The sequence below is a fragment of the Pleurodeles waltl genome, chromosome 6 (assembly GCF_031143425.1).
Source record: "Pleurodeles waltl isolate 20211129_DDA chromosome 6, aPleWal1.hap1.20221129, whole genome shotgun sequence".
NCBI classification, from domain to species: Eukaryota; Metazoa; Chordata; class Amphibia; order Caudata; family Salamandridae; genus Pleurodeles; species Pleurodeles waltl.
The window spans coordinates 1,567,850,378-1,567,871,764 of record NC_090445.1 but is presented as its reverse complement, the minus strand read 5'-3'; the positions used below and the strand labels follow the sequence as shown (position 1 = coordinate 1,567,871,764).

The following is a 21,387-nucleotide window of genomic DNA, read 5'->3' as shown; positions in this document are numbered from 1 at the left end:
CAATTGTAAGGCCAAATCAGCCATGCCAGACGAACCGGGCAGAAACAGATTTGCTATGTCTGGAGTTAGTCAGGCATCAATAGATGGATCAATCTGGATGACAGATCCAAATATCCCATGCATCCACGTCCAGTGACGCTGGTGAGAGTTATCACATTCCTGCTCTCTAAACTTCTTTCTCAACTTTTTGCTGAACCTTCAAGCTAGACCTCTGCAGGTTTGTCTGTCTCTTAGCCATAAGTTAGAAAAGTGGCTCTAGTGGCAGCGATGGGGGAGGGACATTAGAAGACATCTCTGCTCCTGGAAGCATCCGAATGATACCGGTCATTTTCAAATGAAATAAAAGGTATGAACAGTGCAGAGGGTGGACCCTTTAGTGTGTATCCAAACAGAGCTCTGGAAGATCTTAAAGGCATCCACAGGTGCTCCAGAGTGGAACGCCTAATGCCTATGGAGCTCCATCATTGCATGCATAAAGAAAGTTGCGTAACAACTTGAGCCAAGAAGCCAGGATAGGCCTGAGGCGGCATCATGAAGGGTGCCAAAGGTTGAAGGTCAGCAGCTCTGCTTTTGGAGGCTCCTCATGGGCAGGTATCTCTACCAGCTTCAACTCCAAAGATGACTACACAGAGAGGCGCAGATCATCGAATAGACTTACCTTTAGCTTCGGATTACCGCTTAGGCGAACAATCCTCATGTCTTCTGCCTGTGTTAATAACCTTTGTCCCATGACTTGTACGAAGAAGGACAAGACCTAGAAGGTGACCTGAGCCTGCAACATGATCGGTGATAGGAATAGCGATTGTTGCAAACACGGGTCATGAACAGCTTGATCTTGTGCTCCTTAATGGCCTTGAGGTGCATGAGGCTGCAGTTGTAACACAACTTAGAATTGTGCCACAACTGCAAAAATGCACCTCAGAGCCCGAAATGGATATCTATCAATTAGAGTGCCTGTGAGGTTTTAATCTTGGCTTCTGAAGTCAGGACATCACTAGCACTGCAAAGTTTGATAAAATTACAGCAATGCTGAAAGAAAGAAAGAGAGAGAGCGAGAGCTGGATCCAGGATGAAGGGTGCAGAAAAAAGGGAACTGACTTTGGTGCACAGGTGTGGGCACTAAATGGCTTCAGTGATGTCACCATGGCGTTGCTTCGGGCTCTGAGATAGCTCTCTTGAAGCCTAAAGAGGTTCTGGCTCTATCAAACTTTCTGGATGCAATTTGATGTCTGAAGGTAATCCTCTACTTCCTTTCTCAGAAAAAATTAATTGCTCTGGGTTCCCTCGGTTTTGGGCACTTTAAGTCTATATGACGTAACTCTACTACTAAGCATATTTTGTGGTAAGGGGCAGTATCATACATGTAATCACTAATGTCAGTCTCATCAAAATGTAACATCCAGCCAGTTCTGTATTTACCAGGGTGTGTGTTCAGGTCACTATCTCCTATCTGTATCCTGTCAGTTATAAAGAGTCCACATCACCATCCTTCCTTCCAAGAAAGCAAACTTCACTAATGTGTGTAGTCAGGCAAGACAGCACAATGTAACAATGCCCTTGTTGATTTCCTACTGAAATCCCTGCCATTCACCCTTTTAACCCCTTCTGTGCCGCGGACGAAGTGGTTACGTCCTGCAGCACAGTGCTCCTAATATTTTTAGGCCAATCTCCCCCCAAAGGGGGCAGAATTCACTAGACGCCAGGGTTTTCTTTTTTTTTAATGTTTGCAATGTTTTGCGTTTGGGAGCGGCCCCTTGGGCAAGGGTCGCTCCCATTTGGGGGCATGTTTCTTGTGGCCATCGGCCTATTATTTTTAGGCTGATCTGCCCCCAAGGGGGGCAGAATCCACTAGACGCCAGGAATTTTTTATTTTTCCAATGTTTTGCGTTGGGGAGCGGCCCATTGGGCAAGGGTCGCTCCCATTTGGGGGCATGTTTGTTATGGCCATTTCTGCCCCCCTGGGCAGATCAGTCTTTTTTTAGGCTTATCTGGGGGGGGGCAGAAACCACTAGAACACCAGGGATAGTGTGTGTGTGTGTGTGTGTGTGTTAGTGGAGGGGGGACGGCCCCTTGGGCAAGGGTCACCCCCTCCTTTGGGGGAACGTGTACCAAGGCCATTTCTGCCCCCCTTGGGGACAGATCAGCCTATCTGCCCCCAAGGGGGGCAGAAACGACTAGAACGCCAGGGATTTTTTAAGTATTTTTATTTATGTGGGGGGCAGAAGCCACGTAGGCACCAGGGATCGTGTGTGTGTGTTTTTTTTTTGTTGGTTTGAAGTTTTCAGACAGGAGGGATGTCTACACCCCCGCAGACCACGCCCGCAACCTCGGCTTCATCTTGGACCCTCTTCTCACCATGACCAAGCAAGTCAACGCCGTGTCCTCCGACTGCTTCCTCACTCTCCGCATGCTCCGCAAGATCTTCCGCTGGATCCCCGCCGACACCAGAAAAAACCGTGACCCACGCCCTTGTCACGAGTCGCCTGGACTACGGCAACACCCTCTACGCCGGGACCACCGCCAAACTCCAAGACCGCCTGCAACGCATCCAAAACGCCTCGGCCCGCCTCATCCTCGACGTACCCCGCAACAGCCACATCTCCGCACACCTGAGACACCTGCATTGGCTCCCAGTCAGCAAAAGGATCACCTTCCGTCTTCTCACCCACGCACACAAAGCCCTCCACAACAAGGGACCGGAATACCTCAACAGACGCCTCAGCTTCTACGTCCCCACCCGCCCCCTCCGCTCCGCTGGCCTCGCACTTGCTGCCGTCCCTCGCACCCGCCGCTCCACGGCGGGTGGGAGATCTTTCTCCTTCCTGGCGGCCAAGACCTGGAACTCCCTCCCCACCAGCCTCAGGACCACCCAGGACCACTCCGCTTTCCGGAGACTCCTAAAGACTTGGCTGTTCGAGCAGCGATAACCCCCCCTTTCCCCCCTAGCGCCTTGAGACCCGCACGGGTGAGTAGCGCGCTTTATAAATGTTAATGATTTGATTTGATTTGATACATGCTAAGTACCATCCATGATGAGAGTACTTCCCCCGTGACTGTTTGGGCCAGGTTGCTGAAGTGCGCAAACCTGTGTGCATTTTACATCATAATAAGCACATGGGAGGTGTAGATAGAGTTGATCAAAGGTTGGAACCTTATACTGCTATTCGTAAGTCTTACGTTTGGTATAAGAAGTTAGCAATTCACCTCTTCCACTTAGCAACATTTAATGCTTTTATTGTGTTTAAGGATAGGTCTCCAGAGTCAAAGATGGCATTTGTGAAATTTCAGGAGTCAGTGATAGAGAGCCTTATTGTGGTGGAACAGGCTAGAGTTCCTAGAGAAGCAGTGGTGGAGGATGTGGCTAGATTGAAAGATCGCCACTTTGCTGAGCACATTCCTCCCACACCCAAAAAAGACTTTCCAGCTAAGAAATGTCGAGTGTGTTTTCGAAGAGGTATCCGGAGGGAGACTTGAATGTACTGCCCAGATTGTCCTTCAAAGCCTGGGCTGTGAGTGGGTGGTTGTTTTAAGAATTACCACACCCAGAAGAATTACTGGGAACAACCGTGAGTGTAAACCCATGTCTGTTTTGTATTTTCATGTGTTCAGTTTCATGTTTAGCATTTCTGTCATGTACTTAGTTAGAGCTTTTGTGTTTGTAGTTTTGAAATTATTTCTAATTACTTAGTGGTTTCTTTGTTTAAAAATAAAATAAAAAATAAAAGTGATGCCATTGTGTGTGGAGTGGGGCTTGGCTGAGGGTGTACATAGTGTACATATTGACTTGCTGTTGGCTACTGCAACACACTGCCAGCCAAACACCAGTCCACACACTCCCATCAGCTGGTGTGATTGCTGTATCAGGCATGTGGGCGTATGTAAGTGATGGGCCCTTGAGTGGCACTGTCTGTCGATTCGAGTGTTGTAAGGTGCTGGGCCTGTGGCTGGTGGCGTGAATGGCCTTGTGCATGTCATGTATGAAAGGTGTGTGAATGGACTGTAAAGCAGTTGGTGCCTTGCCGTGGCTTTACAGCTCACGAGCTGTGAGTCATTGGTTAAGTTTTTTGGCCTTTTAGTTATTAACAGTGCACTTCATTTTTGTGAAATCTCTTATTAATGAAATTTGATCCACTGAACCATCAATCACCCTCGTGCCAAATCCAACCAGTATGTGTGGTAAAAATGACAAAACCTGCTCTGCTGTAATCAGGCGTCGCAGCACACCTGTGACACGCTAGGTGCCTCGGGTGGGACCCCGATAATGAAGCATGCCACCAACTTGGTTGGTGGGTGAGGGGTCTTTTTAACATAACCTAAGTGTGTTTCTTTTCATAATTTTAGTGTTTGGAACATCACATAAGTATGTGGACACACCAAAATGATCTATTGTAAAACTACCTGTGTTTGGGGGAGGGTCACCTATGGTTTTGGTCCCGGGTGCGGCCTTCATCTAGGGAAACCTACCAAACCCAGACATGTTTTAAAAATAGACACCACAAGGAGTCCAAGGAGTTGTGGCTTGCCTGGATCCCCCAACATTTTGCATTAAAAAAACATATTTTCCTCACTTTTCGTTGTAGGATCACTGCTGCCGCACAAATTTCCTACCACCCAGCGTTTCCCTCAGTCCCCCAAGTAAAATGATAGCTCACTTGCATGGGACCCCAAAACAGAGTCAGCCTAAAAGATGTATAAAAGAAAAATATGTGCTTATCAACTCGCTGTGCTATCCCTTCAATCTCTACAAGTTTTTGGCCATTTTCTGTTGCAGGCACCTGGCCCACCCGCACAAGTGAGGTACCATTCTTATCGGGAGACTTAGGGGAACGCTGCGTGGAAGTAAATGTGTGGCTCCTGTCAGATTCCAGAACTTTCTGTAGCCGAAATGTGAGGAAAAAGTGTTTTTCTGGCCAAATTGTGAGGTTTGCAAAGGATTCTGGGTAACAGAACCTGGTCAGAGCCCCACAAGTCACCCCATCTTGGATTCCCCTAGGTGTCTTGTTTTAAAAAATGCGCTGGTTTGCTAGGTTTCCCTAGGTGCCGGCTGAGCTGGAGGCCAAAATCCACAGGTAGGCACTTTGTAAAAAAACGCCTCTGTTTTCTGTGAAAAAATGTGATGTGTCCACGTTGTGTATTGGACCATTTCCTTTCGTGGGCGCTAGGCCTACTCACACAAGTGAGGTACCATTTTTATCGGGAGACTTGGGGGAACGCTGGGTGGAAGGAAATTTGTGGCTCCTGTCAGATTCCAGAACTTTCTGTCACCGAAATGTGAGGAAAGTGTTTTTTGGCCAAATTTTGAGGTTTGCAAAGGATTCTAGGTAACAGAACCTGGTCAGAGCCCCACAAGTCACCCCATCTTGGACTCCCCTAGGTGTGTAGTTTTCAAAAATGCGCTGGTTTGCTAGGTTTTTCCCAGGTGCCGGCTGAGCTAGAAGCCAAATTCCACATGTAGACACTTTGTAAAAAACACCTCTGTTTTCTGTGAAAAAATGTGATGTGTCCATGTTGTGTTTTGGGCCATTTCCTTTCGTGGGCGCTAGGCATACCCACGCAAGTGAGGTACCATTTTTATCGGGAGATGTGGGGGAACACAGAATAGCAAAACAAGTGTTATTACCCCTTGTCTTTCTCTACATTTTTTCCTTCCAAATGTAAGGCAGTGTGTAAAAAAGACATCTATTTGAGAAATGCCCTGTAATTCACATGCTAGTATGGGCACCCCGGAATTCAGAGATGTGCAAATAAACACTGCTTCTCAACACCTTATCTTGTGGCCATTTTGGAAATACAAAGGTTTTCTTGATACCTATTTTTCACTTTTTATATTTCAGCAAATGAATTGCTGTATACCCGGTATAGAATAAAAACCTGTGCAAGGTGCAGCTTATTTATTGGCTCTGGGTACCTACAGTTCTTGATGAACCTACAAGCCCTATATATGCCCACAACCAGAAGAGTCCAGCTGACGTAACGGTATATTGCTTTCGGAAATCTGACATCGTAGGAAAAAGTTACAGAGTAAAAGGTGGAAAAAAATTGCAGTTGTTTTCACCTCAATTTCATTTTTTTTTATTTCAGCTATTTTCTGTAGGAAACACTTGTAGGATCTACACAAATTACCCCTTGCTGAATTTAGAATGTTGTCTACTTTTCTGAAATGTTTAGCTTTCTGGGATCCAGCATTGGTTTCACACCCATTTCTGTCACTAACTGGAAGGAGGCTGAAAGCATAAAAAATAGTAAAAATGGGGTATGTCCCAGTAAAATGCCAAAATTGTGTTGAAAAATGAGTATTTCTTAATCAAGTCTGCCTGTTCCTGAAAGCTGGGAAGATAGTGATTTTAGCACTGCAAACCCTTTGTTGCTGCCATTTTCAGGGAAAAACCCACAAGCCTTCTTCTGCAGCCCCCTTTTCCCTTTTTTTTTGTTACAGAAACTACGTTTTTGCTGTATTTTCTTGGTCTCCTTCAGGGGAACCCACAAAGTCTGGGTACCTCTAGAATACCTAGGATGTTGGGAAAAAAAGGACGCAAATTTGGCGTGAGTAGTTTATGTGGACAAAAAGTTATGAGGGCCTAAGCGCGAACTGCCCCAAATAGCCAAAAAAAGGCGCAGCACAGGAGGGGAAAAGGCCTGGCAGCGAAGGGGTTAAGGGAACCAATGTTTTTCTTTACTAATTGGGGAACTCCGTAAATTGACAGAATCCATGACAAGAAATCGGAGTGACCGCACAAAACATTTTTCGCCCATGTATCACATTGTTGTTTTCTCACTTTGAGTTAGCTCAGCATAACGTTTGCACCCACAGCAACTACACAGACAAGGGTGAAAGCCATCTAAACCCACGTAGCTACACTGCATCCTCTCCCTTCAGAAATCATACCAACGTTTCACTAGCATGGTACTATACTCCATGCATGTCTACCCTGACTCTACCTGTCTCATTTGTAAAGCCCACAACATGACCAAATAATCCATGCACAGATAATCCCTGTACAGATAATTCATCCACAAATAATCTATGGAATTATCAGATGATAACACACTGTTATTTCTTAACTATACTCTAATTATTCTCGGGCAGAACTCAAAGTAGTAAAAAAAACGTATGAGTCGTGTGCCCATCTAATACTACTCAAATGGGTAAATAAATATTACTTTGATATCTCTTTAATTTATCATTATTTAATATTTCGTTTTTTATACAGATCGCCAAAGTAGTTTCCCAGCAATCACAATCAATGCACCCGTGTCTCAAAGCTTCTTGTTAGGCAACTACACGATCCGTCAAAGCCCTGTACGTTCCACAACACATTCAACAAGCACCGGATGGTTAGCCTGGTGGACGCCACACTGTGGAGTAGACAAGAGGAACTCAAGGTCTCACTCCCTCAATCCAGGACAAGACCAAGCTACTAAGAGCTTCTCGGGAAAAGAGATTTAGCAGCTATTCTACATCCTTGGCTGACTTGGGCCATCATTATGCCAAGCAGTAGTCTGTCGCTTTCCCTTCCCACTATCACAAATATGCTAGAAAAGAATAACAGAGGGATAGGTGTCTTCATCAAGAATATTTTCATAATTTTGAAAAAGCCTGTAGATTCTGGGGGTCCATAATGGAACATACAACATCAATTAGAAGTTAGATGACAACCAAGAACATACATAATATAGATAAAACACTTCTAAGAAACAATTGATGACAGTTTCTTTTCTATTAAAAATACATTCTATGAATAATGAAATCAGGTTAAAAATAAATCTCAAAGTGGGAGTCTTTGTAAAGTTCAACTCCAGCCACGCTGATTTTCCAGCTAATAAATACCATCTCAAAGGGCTGCCAACAAGGAAGGGAAAAAAAGGTACTAAAGATTTAACGGCGTCACCTGGATCAACAGCTTGGACACGAACTGGGGAATCACAACATATTGTGAAACCATAACCATCCCGTCCTCGAGGAACTGCAATCTAAAGAAAAATAAAAAAACAATTACTGTTTGAATCCCAGTTCGTAGGCACGTATATTCTGCTATGCATTGAATCCATTTTATGACTGCTTTCCACAAATAATTATCTCGAGAAATGTACACATTTTGAAACATTTGAGCCCCACTGGTCTAAAACAATTGAAGATGGTGGTAAGCTCAAATGGAAAGAGGACATGAATGCTTCCACTCTAAGATGAGTATTTGGAAATGATGTGGCTTTTTTAACATCTTTACCAAATCTGAGCAAGGTACTGACTCTGGTACACCACCCACAACATAAAAAATGAAAAAGCTACCCACCTTCAAACATTATCGCTGGCTTGGTAGCATTCAATGAAGTCACTGAAAGAGTATTAGTTCCTTCAAATTATTAACATCTCTGGTGTATTGGCAGTTCTTTGTAAACCAAAGTAATGGTCACACAAGAGCACAAACAGAACATTCCCAAGTCATAAGAGCGACTTGGCTAAATAGCGTATGCTGGATACAGCAAGATTATAAGGGTCACATGCTTTATTGCTTGCAGCAGAGGATGTTATTCTAAACAAACTCAGGAATGCGGCTAAATACCCCTTCAAGATGTGTAGTGGAACATTCATCACCTTAATAGGACTCTGCCCTGTCTCACAAACACACAGGTGCCAGTTCCTGCCTCTAAAAAGAGTTTCTGTAAGTCTTTTCCTTCCTACTTTATACCGTCCTCCCCCCCCCCCCCCCCCCTCCTATTTTGACGGATAGCACTCCTGAGCCAGGGAGGTTCGCTTGGAGGATTGCTCACACAGAATCCACTCCCTTGTACTTGTGTGATCCTTAATTAAAAGGACTGATTACCGACATTGCTCCTACAGATAATCAACAGCAGTGCATTCTGGATTACATAGATTCACAATGTACCTGAAGGACATTTCACCGATTATACACATTGTGCTATTTCCAATCTCTCAGGATCACTGCTGTTGACTTACAACTGGAGGACCACGTTCCTGTCCAGTCTGATATATTGGTAAGCAGAAGTCCAAAAGAGGGACAGGGAGGCACCTCTCTGGATCAATTCTCAAGGGTATATCTGTCTCCAACCACTGGAACCAGAACTTAATGTAAAGAAGGGCAGTTTAGTTCAGCCATAAAAACTGACCAAAATCCAGACCTTGTTTCAAAACTCCCCTTCATCCCAAATACATTTTACTTCATGCCTTTTATCTGGTAACAGTCCGAGGTGCAGGACCGAGATTTGAGTCCTTTTCTGTGAAAGACCAGACAATCTAAAATAATAACAGAACATAATGTTTCAAGAGTAAATATCACTGACTGCGGTCATAGGTGTCTTGGAGGACATACTTTACATTCTGAATAATGTAAACTTTGCCTTGTGGCTATGCTCGCCAAATCAGCAAATCAAACAGATTGGTAATGATGCACTGCTTGCAATGTTGAGCGCACAGAAAGGCTTCAAAGGGAGACTTCTGAAATGGTGTTCTTCCCTTCATGCATGTGTGTCACCATTAAGGAAACTCGAATTTTGCAGACCACCGGCTCTTCTTCCACCCTGTAGCGTGCACTTTGGCCACTGATTAATACAATAATGGCGCCCAGGTAACTTTATCTCTAGGTGAGAATGTCTAATCCAATAAAACAAAACATGGACTAGTTACTTCTCACTCAAAATTAATCCTACCAAAACAGTGTTTCTGTATATTCACTCCAAACATTCTTCACCAGCATTCCAGACCTAGCTTGAAGCCTCTTCCCAATTTAAAGCCTTGCATCGATAGTTCCATATGTAAAATTTCCAGAATTTGCCACTGTAAAAAGTTTGATGTTACAGCCATAAATCTCTACACTGTTACCAATTTATCGTCTCAAGAAGCTATGACCTAGGAAAGGAAGGGTGGAGAATTTGCTGTCAATAAGCCACATTTTCAACTTAATAATCTTTATTTAATGAAAACTTAATAAATGTTCAAATATAAAAGATAAGCAGATTATCATAAAGGTAGCTTTTCCAATAGAATCACCCCACACAGAAAGTAGATGCTATCCCCGTCACAACACATTTAAGTAGGGGGTGTCAAGGAAATATAAAGCATGTAAACACCTTCAAAGTCTGCTGCCAAACATAAAAAGATTCACTGAGGTCTTCTGTCCAAACTGAAAGATGCACTCAACTATCATTATAGACTCCCACAACACAGGGGGAAATTCACCTTTATTACTGGATAGTAAAAAAAAAAATCCAAACTACTAAACCATGTCTTACCAACCCTTGTTCCATGATCTTGAGATCACCTACATAAAGATTTTCAGCCAGAAACTCCTTCCTTTCAATTAATCTCTGGCATTCTCATGTTTGGCTAGTGTTGATAAGAGCATCTGTGATGTGAAGTGCTCCACTGCTTTTCAATGGGTTGGCTGTAATTACCCCGTTTATGATGAGTTGAGATCAGGCTATAAAACAAAATTAAATGTAACCTCGATGCTAAATAGTAATTACCACAATTATAAATCAACCCTTGGGGGTGGGAACCTATGAGAACTAACTCAGTACGAAAGTGCCAACTTACGCCTGAGCCTTACTCATATTTGTGGCAATTATTTTTAAACTATGAATTCTTATGGTGATCGGCGCAGTGAATAGCAATGCCCCAGGGGTCTCCTATGAACTGGCACAAACACACAGAATCACTTCAACTCTCTTGTTAACAATCGAGTCATCACCTTTGTTAAGAGCATCCCCAAGTTCACTGGCTCTATATTAAAAGGCAATCCACCCTCAAAACAGGTGACTGACCTACAGGGCCATTGATCATAACTACATGAGAAACTCACCATGGAAATGAAATATCTGGCAGCATTCACACACAGCATTTTGTTGCCTATGTGTGAACAAGACTTGTTGCTCATATGAGAAAAGGGTAATCAACATTTAACCACGATTCCCATGAGAGTTTGCACTCAAGTCCATGTGTAAAGGCTGCCACAAATCACATTTTACTGTTTGGGTTTTTGGTGAGGTACTGCTTGTGAGCCGGGGGGGGGGGGATGGGCAGACAGCTGCAACTTGTTGTAGGACTGGCCAAGTCGCTTACAAACAAAAGTGCTGTCATCACCTAAACCAGTAGTCTTGCATAAATCAAGAGTCCAAGAGTCCAACTACAACATGGTGCCACCAATGATATTCCTTAGGCTGTAATTTACTGATGCCCTGAGCTTCTCTCTTTCACACACAACAGGTACCCTAAGTACCATTATAGGGGGACGTCCATGGTCTTGGGGAAGATCTTCAGCTAAACAGGGAACACCTAACTAGGGTGTTTGAGCTCGAATTTTAAGAGGACTTTCTCCCCACTTGGTGTTCCATCTCTTTACCCATTTCATAAATGTAACGAAGGACCAGCGTGGCCTATGTTTGCCACATGTACACCTCACCCTGCGCAGATCAGCTGCCTGCATGTACAAACATGCAGGCAGCTGATCTGCGCATTTTATACATTGAGCTAATAACATTATATAGAACACCACCTGCGCATCAAGCACCACCAGCACCTGCTGGGTATTAATTTGCCACTACTGGGATTAATCCACAAACAGTACATTCTATCATGAGAACAAGAGAAGATCCCGTTCTGGGTAGACCAGAAAAAAAATCAGCTGGAAGCTGTGTTTCCCCATTCAGGACCACAGGAAAAACAGAGGATTCCCACAATGTGCTTGCCCTTCGGGATGGTTCCCTCAGTGGATGACTGTGCCACATGGGGTACAGTCTTTGCTGCGATTTATACTACCACACATGGTACCCCGAGACTTGCCAATTTACCAGAAGTGTTAAAACAAATGCAAATGAGCACAGGGCTGCACCAGCCCAAGATATGGGGATGAAATTGATGCGTAACTTCGACACAGTCTCCTCAATCATACTCTGCAACATTAATGGGGAAGCAGTAGCTTTAGCTATACGCCAGCGTCTCCGAGAGATTCAAAACGTGGAACAGGAGAAACAGCTACCAAAAATAATTTCTGATACCTATACCAGCATAGGATGAGATATTTTGAGAGCCAAACCGAAAAAACCTGAAATACATAGTACCACCCTTAAGGAAGTTACTGAACAAGCACAAGAGGGTTCTAAAAAGCGCTGGGACAAACAAAAGCAAATTAAAGACAGACAAAGTCAGAGAGCAGATTCTCCATACCTGGAGAACTCAGATAGGAATTTTAATCTTAGAAATAGAGAAAATATAAAAGCCCCTGACAGATATATGGAATCTCGTCCCTCTCGTTCCTTTCAGGATGCACTGGATAGACGCAGGGAAAGAGTGGACAAAAAAAACAGGAGTAACCCGCACCTCTAGACATCTTGCCACTTGACAGATACCATACTGAAGATTTCAGGTGCTACGGGTCGCTGAGCGCGTCCTCAGCGTCTTGCTGTTCTTGGCCCCTGGGGAGCTGGGGTGGGGAGCTGTGTAAGAAAAACTGTGGATCCAAAACTCCAAAATCGGAATTTGAAACCAGAATCCTGAGATCTAACCCAAAACGAGTGCATGAACCACTTGAACCACAAACCGGAGCCCCAGCCTTGGTACTGGCACTGGTAACACGGGGCAGAGGCTCATACACATCCAATACCTGACACCTGGTAATCAGTCACTGCAGGCAGCAGCTCACTCGATTTTCTTGTTTGCTCATTTGCTCGCTGGCGAGGCGTACTGAACCGGTCTCCAAAACCTGAACCCGAACCTGAGCCTGAATCTGAACTTTTAATCTCAGGTGTGGAGAAAAAAAAGACAAGAAGACAAGACAAGAAGGAAAGCATCAAAGGCTCCTGGGCTCAAGGCCTCAAAAGGCTTTGGAGGCTTCAGAGGCGTGGAATTGGCACTGTGAGCACACTGGACCCCCGGATGAGTGAAAATGTGATTGATCCCTGGGGCAGAAATCTGAGTGCGAGGGGTGTACGCTTGGAGTGTATTGAGTGGAGAACGAGAGACTTCCCCGGACACATCCTATCAGATTAGCTGTACTAGATGGTCATAGTGACAGCGTCACTGTGACACATAGTGAGTGAAGAATTGGAGGTGCAGGATTGGGCTTAGCGTTGCTGAGGCTGATCTGAGGTCTGAATACCTGTGAAATCAGAGTTTTCCATTGGGGATACACGATTTGACCTGAGCCCACAGCCTCCTCTTGGCCTCTATCCACAGTCTTGCCCTGTCCTGCTGGAGTGGCTGTGAGTAGCCGACATGATCATACATGCAGTCCGACACTGTGAGAGGGGGACGTTGATGGCCGCTGCCCACTACCCGCCACACACTTCCTAGGGATCGTGGATAAGGAACAGCGTGCATCAGTGACTGTATGGAGTATCACTGATTCGGGGAGGTTGGGGGTGTGCATAAGAGTGCATAACAGCTTGGTGGAGGTTGGATCAGTTTGGCCCAGTCTATTAGACTTCCATTAATCATTTTCGGATGCAACTGTGAAGATTGAAGATATAAGGTGGTAAGGCATCGTGAGGTATTTGACATCTGAGTGTCATCTTTGGCGTGGATATAGATATAAGATGGGCAAACGAAAAGCAGTAACTTCCCAGGACCGCTCCAAAATCAACAAAAAACTCTTGATGGCTTCCTACAAAGGGCAGTTTCAGCCACAGAAAGGGAGATTGAGTCCATGGAACGATGCCCATCTATAACAGCACCCTCGGCCGATACGTCACTGCCACTTCTAGCCCCCAAACTATCACTGTCGCCCCAGCCAATAACTCAGATACCTCCCAAAGCTCTTAATGCAAATCATCAAGAGAGTTAAGCAGCTGATTGTCAGGGGTTCTCTGACACCTGCCTTACTGGCATGGTTGGGTCACAAACTCCAGGGTGTCTCAGCTGATGCCGTGATCTCCGCAGTAAAAGGGCAAAGAAAGCATAGTGAAGGCCCTGCGAAAAATAATCATGTGTGCACTGTGGACCCAAGCGACATTAGGACTAAAAGTGGCAGGAGCGAGGGATTTCAGGAGGTCTCTGCTGACTAAGTCTCCGTAATGACAGAGCACATATTGGAGGAGCTAACTAAAAATCTGTGCCCTTTGGAAAACCGGCTAACAGACATTGAAGAGAAATTGGGGGGGATTGCTCAATTGTGTACGTCTAATGACACATTGAGCAAGGCTGCCTCCCTACAACCCAAACCCCAAGGAATCTTCCCAAGCCAGGGTCAGCAGAATATGCTGCAGCTATGTTTGTATCAATAGAGAGGGCCTGGGTGAGGGCCCTGTTTAATCTTCGGTAGATCTTCGCACTGGTGATGTAGCTAATACTAGTACGGGAGAGACTGGCACCAACCCAATGTGTAACTCAAATGGGGCTTATTATAAGCAGCAAGTACTCTGAAACAAGCAAGCAATATTTCCCAGAGGGCTCGGTATGAGGTCCTTCATCTGCCCCCTGATGCCAGCCCGTATGTGGCAGTGACTGCTAATATACCCAACCAAACAGCATGGAGACTTACACAGAACTGAATAATTAGGTCACCCAGTGGTTACATGTCAATGCTAATCTCCCGTTCTGAAAGGTATCCACAATATTAATGGTGAGGAGGGTTGGTTGGGTGGGTTCGCTGAGGAAGTCTTGTGTCGGCGACTGTACTGTTATTAATTTGAGTTCACTCGCATTAGTTCACTCGATTTTTTCAAATTGCTGCACAGACAGTCTCTGGGTTAAGGGGGCTTCTCTGTGTAGACTCGCAGTTTTTTATTCCCCGAACAGGTCATTCTTTCACTAGGAGGGAGGAATTTGGCCAGAGAAGCCGATATTAAGCAGGGGTCCACTTGGAATGGGGAGCCGTTGGTAGTAGCCGATGTGCCTGAAGCATCCAGTAAAAGTGATGTTCGGAGGTCCAGAGACGGCAGCCCAGTGGCTGAACTAACGGAAAGGATTATTCCTGAGGATCTCACGCAGATCTTACCCCATGTTCTGACAGAGAAGGCAATTAACATCATCAGCTGGAACATAGCCGGCCTAGATGCCACAATGCGTATCCTTGAATGGGGATATTTTATAGACAAGGATAAGATCTGCCTATTCAGAGAAACGTGGGATTTGGAACCGGGGACAGGCCTGGGTTCAAGAGCTATTGGGAACCAGCAAGGAGGGTGTCCTCCGGAAGACCTTCCGGTGGGCTTAGTTATCTGGATTAGTTGCTCCCTCAAGTGCCAAGTAAGAGAACTGGACATGGGCTGTGCCGACCTTCAGTGTCTACTTTTGTCTACCCAAAGAGAACAACCATTATTACTGGTGAATATCTAAAATAGGAATGTGGGCAAATGTTGTGAATGAGTTGTTTTAAAAGCTTTGGACAACATCCTTGCCAGCAGACATAGCACCCATTACATTCTGACTGACGGGGATTTAAATGCCACTTTTGAGCCCTATTAATTGGCCCAGGAGCTCTACCAAGAAGAGGATACTGTATGGGGTATCCCGCAACAAACCAATAGCAAAGGATATAGATTGAGTAGGACGGCACTTCAAATTGTTGATATCATGCTTGCCTGCGGTCTCCGTGCCTGTAACACGCAATCTTGTTCAGATGCTAATCCCTCCCCACATTTAGACGAGGAGCATATAGGAGCCATATTGACTACTTTTTACTTGATACTCGCCTGTGGGGACATATGGCAGATATGGTGGTAGAGGAACATGAGGAAAGTGATCACAATCAGTTGATCCTTTCCATCAGGCGTTTGTTACCTGTAATAGGGGCCCCGGTCTCTAGGGATTTTGAACAACACCTCATTAAAACAAATGGAATGTCAAGTGGGAAACCGTCAATTCCTCCTTACCCACTATCAAAGCTATATACAGTCTGCTGGCAGACCAAATGGAACTTATGATCCTATTTGGGGAGGATGACAAGAGACTATTGGCTGAAAATGTGGAATTATTCAACTCCTTGAAAGGCTTATTAAGAAGCTACAGGCAAACCAAGAACTAAGCGCAGCGATAGATGGTATAATAGATTGTGTCGAGAAGCTAAGAACAGACTTCTGAGGGATTTGAGAAGGGGGCTTAGAGATCCAAACAAGCAATCAAGATCTAAGTATAGATTGGCGCTATCCAAGGCTCAAAGAAACTGGGATGAGAAGTGTTGGTCAGCCCTCTTTAAAGGCTACAAGAAACAAGGATTCCCATACGTTTTGGAAAGTACTCTCTAATGAAAGTGGTGAGTCCCAGCCTCCGCCTAGTGCATCAATTCTCCCCATCTGGATCAAACACTTTAGCTCACATAACTCAGGGAGAAATATGCCAAACACCATGAACAACTGGGAAGTGAGTGTAGCCCCAATCAAGTTCTCTTAAGCCAAGACTAAGGCAGCAACAGTATCCCTCAAGTGGGGTAAAGCACCGGGTCTTGATAAAATACCAGGTGATCTTTTTATATCAAATCCAGACATCTGGGAACCCTACTTAAATAGGGTCTGTAACGCAGTGGCTGCAGGTGTACCTGTTCCCCGTACAAGGATGGGAACAGAAACAGTTCCCCTCTATAAGAAGGGAAACCCCTGTGATCCATCAAATTATCGGCCGATAAGCTTGTTAGACAACTTTGAAAAAAAAAGTTCCAAGCAGATTTTGATTCATTTAGAGGAGTGGATAGAATAGAGTGGGGCCATCTCTGGTTTACAGGCAGGATTTAGGCCTGAAGTCAGTACAACTGACCAAGTCATGAGATTCATGGCAAACAGGTGGAGGACAGTGGACATTTGTGGAGGAAACTTATATGTTGCCTTCATTGATCTCCAAGCGGCCTTAAACCTGGTTCCAAGACATAAGCTGTGGCAGCCACTGAGAATTATGGGCGTTCCTGGTGGCCTTTTGAATTTAATTGTATGGCTGCATGAAAGCACTTTCTCCCAAATCAGAAGTGGCAAGGATGGCAAAAGTACAGACCCAGTCACCACACAGAGAGGAGTACGGCAAGGCTGTGTCCTTGCCCCCACCCTCTTTCTTTTGTACATAAGTAATTGTGTCAAGTACTTAAACAATTGCATGAATGACTCACCACGGTTGGCTGGGCAGAAAATCCCGGGGTTGCTGTATGCAAATGACACTTATTACAAAACTTAGTCAACCAATTTTGTTTTTTTTGCAAAGACGTCGACCTGGAGGTCAATGTCAGGAAGACACAATTGATGGTTTGTGGCCAGGCCCAAATAAAACCAAAGATTAGATCTAATAAAAGCAGAGCACGAGCGGGTCACCTCTGTACATGCTGGTGCTGAGGCCACAATAACACTCTTACAGAAACGCTTCTGGTGGCCAGTGTAGGAGGCTGGACTGGCTTGTAGTGAGTACCAAGGGGTACTTGCACCTTGCACCAGGCCCAGTTATCCCTTATTAGTGTATAGGGTGTCTAGCAGCTTAGGCTGATAGATAATGGTAGCTTAGCAGAGCAGCTTAGGCTGAACTAGGAGACGTGTGAAGCTACTACAGTACCACTTAGTGTCATATGCACAATATCATAAGAAAACACAATACACAGTTATACTAAAAATAAAGGTACTTTATTTTTATGACAATATGCCAAAGTATCTTAGAGTGTACCCTCAGTGAGAGGATAGGAAATATACACAAGATATATATACACAATAGCAAAAATATGCAGTATAGTCTTAGAAAACAGTGCAAACAATGTATAGTTACAATAGGATGCAATGGGGAAACATAGGGATAGGGGCAACACAAACCATATACTCCAAAAGTGGAATGCGAACCACGAATGGACCCCAAACCTATGTGACCTTGTAGAGGGTCGCTGGGACTATTAGAAAATAGTGAGAGTTAGCAAAATAACCCTCCCCAAGACCCTGAAAAGTGAGTGCAAAGTGCACTAAAGTTCCCCTAAGGACAAAGTAGTCGTGTTAGAGGAATAATGCAGGAACGACACAAACCAGCAATGCAACAACTGTGGATTTCCAATCTAGGGTACCTGTGGAACAAGGGGACCAAGTCCAAAAGTCACAAGCAAGTCAGAGATGGGCAGATGCCCAGGAAATGCCAGCTGCGGGTGAAAAGAAGCTTCGACTGGACAGAAGAAGCTGAGGTTTCTGCAGGAACGAAAAGGGCTAGAGACTTCCCCTTTGGTGGACGGATCCCTCTCGCCTTGGAGAGTCGTGCAGAAGTGTTTTCCCGCCGGAAGGACGCCAACAAGCCTTGCTAGTCGCAAATCGTGCGTTTGGCGTTTTTGGACGCTGCTGGGGCCCAGGAGGGACTAGGAGGTCGCAAATTGGACCTGAAGAGAGAGGGGACGTCGAGCAAGACAAAGAGCCCTCACTGAAGCAGGTAGCACCCGGAGAAGTGCCAGAAACAGGCACTACGAGGATGCGTGAAACGGTGCTCGCCGAAGTTGCACAAAGGAGTCCCACGTCGCTGGAGACCAACTTAGAAAGTCGTGCAATGCAGGTTAGAGTGCCGTGGACCCAGGCTTGGCTGGGCACAAAGGATTTCCGCCGGAAGTGCACAGGGGCCGGAGTAGCTGCAAAGTCGCGGTTCCCAGCAATGCAGCCCAGCGAGGTGAGGCAAAGACTTACCTCCACCAAACTTGGTCTGAAGAGTCACTGGACTGTGGGGGTCACTTGGACAGAGTCGCTGGATTCGAGGGACCTCGCTCGTCGTGCTGAGAGGAGACCCAAGGGACCGGTAATGCAGCTTTTTGGTGCCTGCGGTTGCAGGGGGAAGATTCCGTCGACCCACTGGAGATTTCTTCGGAGCTTCTGGTGCAGAGAGGAGGCAGACTACCCCCACAGCATGCACAAGCAGGAAAACAGTCGAGAAGGCGGCAGGATCAGCGTTACAGAGTTGCAGTAGTCATCTTTGCTACTATGTTGCAGGTTTGCAGGCTTCCAGCGCGGTCAGCAGTCGATTCCTTATCAGAAGGTGAAGAGAGAGATGCAGAGGAACTCGGATGAGCTCTTGCATTCGTTATCTAAAGTTTGCCCAGAGACAGAGACCCTAAATAGCCAGAAAAGAGGGTTTGGCTACCTAGGAGAGAGGATAGGCTACTAACACCTGAAGGAGCCTATCAGCAGGAGTCTCTGACGTCACCTGGTGGCACTGGCCACTCAGAGCAGTCCAGTGTGCCAGCAGCACCTCTGTTTCCAAGATGGCAGAGGTCTGGAGCACACTGGAGGAGCTCTGGACACCTCCCAGGGGAGGTGCAGGTCAGGGGAGTGGTCACTCCCCTTTCCTTTGTCCAGTTTCGCGCCAGAGCAGGGGCTAAGGGGTCCCTGAACCGGTGTAGACTGGCTTATGCAGAATTGGGCACATATGTGCCCAACAAAGCATTTCCAGAGGCTGGGGGAGGCTACTCCTCCCCTGCCTTCACACCATTTTCCAAAGGGAGAGGGTGTCACACCCTCTCTCAGAGGAAGTTCTTTGTTCTGCCATCCTGGGCCAGGCCTGGCTGGACCCCAGGAGGGCAGCTGCCTGTCTGAGGGGTTGGCAGCAGCAGCAGCTGCAGTGAAACCCCAGGAAGGGCAGTTTGGCAGTACCAGGGTCTGTGCTACAGACCACTGGGATCATGGGATTGTGCCAACTATGCCAGGATGGCATAGAGGGGGCAATTCCATGATCATAGACATGTTACATGGCCATATTCGGAGTTACCATTGTGAAGCTACATATAGGTAGTGACCTATATGTAGTGCACACGTGTAATGGTGTCCCCGCACTCACAAAGTTCAGGGAATTGGCTCTGAACAATGTGGGGGCACCTTGGCTAGTGCCAGGGTGCCCTCACACTAAGTAACTTTGCACCTAACCTTTACCAGGTAAAGGTTAGACATATAGGTGACTTATAAGTTACTTAAGTGCAGTGTAAAATGGCTGTGAAATAACGTGGACGTTATTTCACTCAGGCTGCAGTGGCAGGCCTGTGTAAGATTTGTCAGAGCTCCCTATGGGTGGCAAAAGAAATGCTGCAGCCCATAGGGATCTCCTGGAACCCCAATACCCTGGGTACCTCAGTACCATATACTAGAGAATTATAAGGGTGTTCCAGTAAGCCAATGTAAATTGGTAAAAATGGTCACTAGCCTGTTAGTGACAATTTGGAAAGAAATGAGAGAGCATAACCACTGAGGTTCTGATTAGCAGAGCCTCAGTGAGACAGTTAGTCACTACACAGGTAACACATTCAGGCACACTTATGAGCACTGGGGCCCTGGGTTACCAGGGTCCCAGTGACACATACAACTAAAACAACATATATACAGTGAAAAATGGGGGTAACATGCCAGGCAAGATGGTACTTTCCTACAGCCAGGTCTATACAAGCAGACCAAGCAATATGTTCTTTGCTGTGACATTTGCCAGCACATAAAAGGCTCAAACATCAAACACCCTTCACAGACATCCTAATGTCCAACAGACCACTACAATGTGTGTACCTGGACCATTGTGGTCCCCTACAACCTGATGGTTCATACAAATACATCTTAGTCACTCTAGATTCTTGTTCTAGATTCCTGTGGGTATGGCCCTAGCGGTAAGCTGATGCTCGAACTGTTATAAATGACTTGATGATCTTTATAGGTACATATGCGGCTGCAGGATTCCATTCAGACCAGGGCCCTGACTTTCTAAGGCATTCAGGGGCACCAAGGGGACGATGGGCGTTGAACTCCATTACTCCTCACCCTACCATCCCAAAGGAAATTCGTCATGGAGAGGAGGAAATAAGAGCTAAAGCAGTCCTTAACAAATAGAGTACTAGGTTCTGGCCACAGCTGACTTCATCATCTATATGGGGTTCAGAGAGCACTGAATAATTTGCCAAGGTCCTTGGGGGAACGCACACCTTATGAGGTTCTCTTTGAGATATTTATGTACGTCCCAGATCAAGATGTCCCTGGTTTGGTGGCAGCAGATACACATTTTGACATAAATGATTGTCTCACCGTCTTACAGCAGCTTCGACAATTTTGTGATGATAAATCATCTGCCAGTGCTGCCACCTTAGGAATGAGGGATTTGCCAACAACTTCTACTAGCTGGATTCGTAAAGCTGGAGATCTGGTTTGAGAGAAGACTGCTGTGAAGAAGGAATTTGGCCCATCCTACAGAGCAGCGGTCCATGTCCTGGGAATACAAGGTACCAGAACTGTCATCCTACCACCGATGCCTGGTTCCAAAGCAAACAGCTTTGTCTCCATTGACAACCTCAAACTACATCATGTGGCCGATCCTGCAAAGTAGACCCAGAGGTCCCTTGGGTAGTTCCCCGGCCCCCTCTCACTACTCAATAGCACATATCTCAACAATACTTCTGACAACAGCAGCATGTCCAACAATACTACAAATGCCTCCTCAAACATGCGGAGGGTGGAAAATGACCTTTTGCTGAT

The 21,387-nt window shown here is 45.7% G+C and overlaps 1 protein-coding gene across 4 annotated transcripts in view; it reads right to left on the bottom strand.

Annotated features, from left to right (window-relative positions):
- Positions 1-21,387, bottom strand: part of RGS3 (regulator of G protein signaling 3) — an 805,262-nt gene that overhangs the window by 431,305 nt on the left and 352,570 nt on the right. For all 4 annotated transcript variants that reach the window (XM_069241285.1, XM_069241286.1, XM_069241284.1 and 1 more), the window contains one exon: positions 7,890-7,971. In XM_069241285.1, the coding sequence (XP_069097386.1) occupies positions 7,890-7,971 (82 nt within the window). The remainder of the gene's footprint in view (positions 1-7,889; positions 7,972-21,387) is intronic.